The sequence below is a fragment of the Poecilia reticulata genome, linkage group LG8 (genome assembly GCF_000633615.1).
Source record: "Poecilia reticulata strain Guanapo linkage group LG8, Guppy_female_1.0+MT, whole genome shotgun sequence".
Classification (NCBI taxonomy): Eukaryota; Metazoa; Chordata; class Actinopteri; order Cyprinodontiformes; family Poeciliidae; genus Poecilia; species Poecilia reticulata.
The window spans coordinates 27,092,802-27,094,196 of NC_024338.1; the positions used below are offsets into that span (position 1 = coordinate 27,092,802).

At 59.8% G+C, this 1,395-nt stretch overlaps 2 protein-coding genes across 5 annotated transcripts in view; both read right to left on the bottom strand.

Moving 5' to 3' along the window:
• The window catches only part of LOC103469478 (uncharacterized), a 17,210-nt gene that overhangs the window by 8,700 nt on the left and 7,115 nt on the right, over positions 1–1,395 (bottom strand). The window lies entirely within an intron of this gene.
• Positions 358–1,395, bottom strand: part of LOC108166481 (uncharacterized) — a 6,123-nt gene continuing 5,085 nt past the window's right edge. The window contains exon 3 of the mRNA XM_017306146.1: positions 358–1,379. Within this exon, the coding sequence (XP_017161635.1) occupies positions 358–1,379 (1,022 nt within the window). The remainder of the gene's footprint in view (positions 1,380–1,395) is intronic.

Consider the following 1,395-nt stretch of genomic DNA (forward strand, 5'->3'; position numbering starts at 1 on the left):
AAGGGTTCTGGACCCAACCGGCCCATCCAAAGGGTTCTGGACCCAACCGGCCCATCAAAAGGGTTCTGGACCCAACTGGACCCTTCCAAAGGGTTCTGGACCCAACCCGTTCAAAGGGTTCTGGACCCAACCCGTTCAAAGGGATCTGGACCCAACCGGACCCATCCGAAGGGTTCTGGACCCAACCGGACCCATCCGAAGGGTCCTGGACCCAACCGGCCCATCCAAAGGGTTCTGGACCCAACCGGCCCATCAAAAGGGATCTGGACCCAACCGGCTGCCAATCAGTTCAAACCCAGTAAAGATTCCAGAATATTCCAGGTTTGGTTGGAGGCGGATTCTCCTGCAGTAGTTGGACTAGCAGTGGGACCAGCAGTGGGACCAGCAGTGGGACCAGCAGTGGAACCAGTAGTGGAACCAGTAGTGGGACCAGCAGTGGGACCAATAGTGGGACCAGCAGTGGGACCAGCAGTGGGACCAATAGTGGGACCAGCAGTGGGACCAGTAGTGGGACCAGCAGTGGAACCAGCAGTGGGACCAGCAGTGGAACCAGTAGTGGGACCAGTAGTTGGACCAGCAGTGGGACCAGCAGTGGGACCAGTAGTGGGACCAGCAGTGGGACCAGCAGTGGGACCAGCAGTGGGACCAGTAGTTGGACCAGCAGTGGGACCAGCAGTGGGACCAGTAGTGGGACCAGTAGTTGGACCAGCAGTGGGACCAGCAGTGGGACCAGTAGTTGGACCAGCAGTGGGACCAGTAGTTGGACCAGCACTGGGACCAGTAGTTGGACCAGTAGTTGGACCAGCAGTGGGACCAGTAGTGGGACCAGCAGTTGGACCAGCAGTGGGACCAGCAGTGGGACCAGTAGTTGGACCAGCAGTGGGACCAGCAGTGGGACCAGCAGTGGGACCAGCAGTGGGACCAGCAGTGGGACCAGTAGTTGGACCAGTAGTTGGACCAGCAGTGGGACCAGCAGTGGGACCAGCAGTGGGACCAGTAGTGGGACCAGTAGTTGGACCAGCAGTTGGACCAGCAGTGGGACCAGCAGTTGGACCCGCAGTGGACCCAACAGTGGGACCAGTAGTGGGACCAGTAGTGGGACCAGCAGTGGGACCAGCAGTTGGACCACCAGTGGACCCAACAGTTGGACCAGTAGTTGGACCAGCAGTGGGACCAGTAGTGGACCCAACAGTGGGACCAGCAGTGGGACCAGCAGTTGGACCAGTAGTTGGACCCAGCAGTGGGACCAGCAGTGGGACCAGTAGTTGGACCCAGCAGTGGGACCAGCAGTGGGACCAGCAGTGGGACCAGCARTGGACCCAACAGTTGGACCAGTAGTTGGACCAGCAGTGGGACCAGTAGTGGACCCAACAGTGGGACCAGCAGTGGGACCAG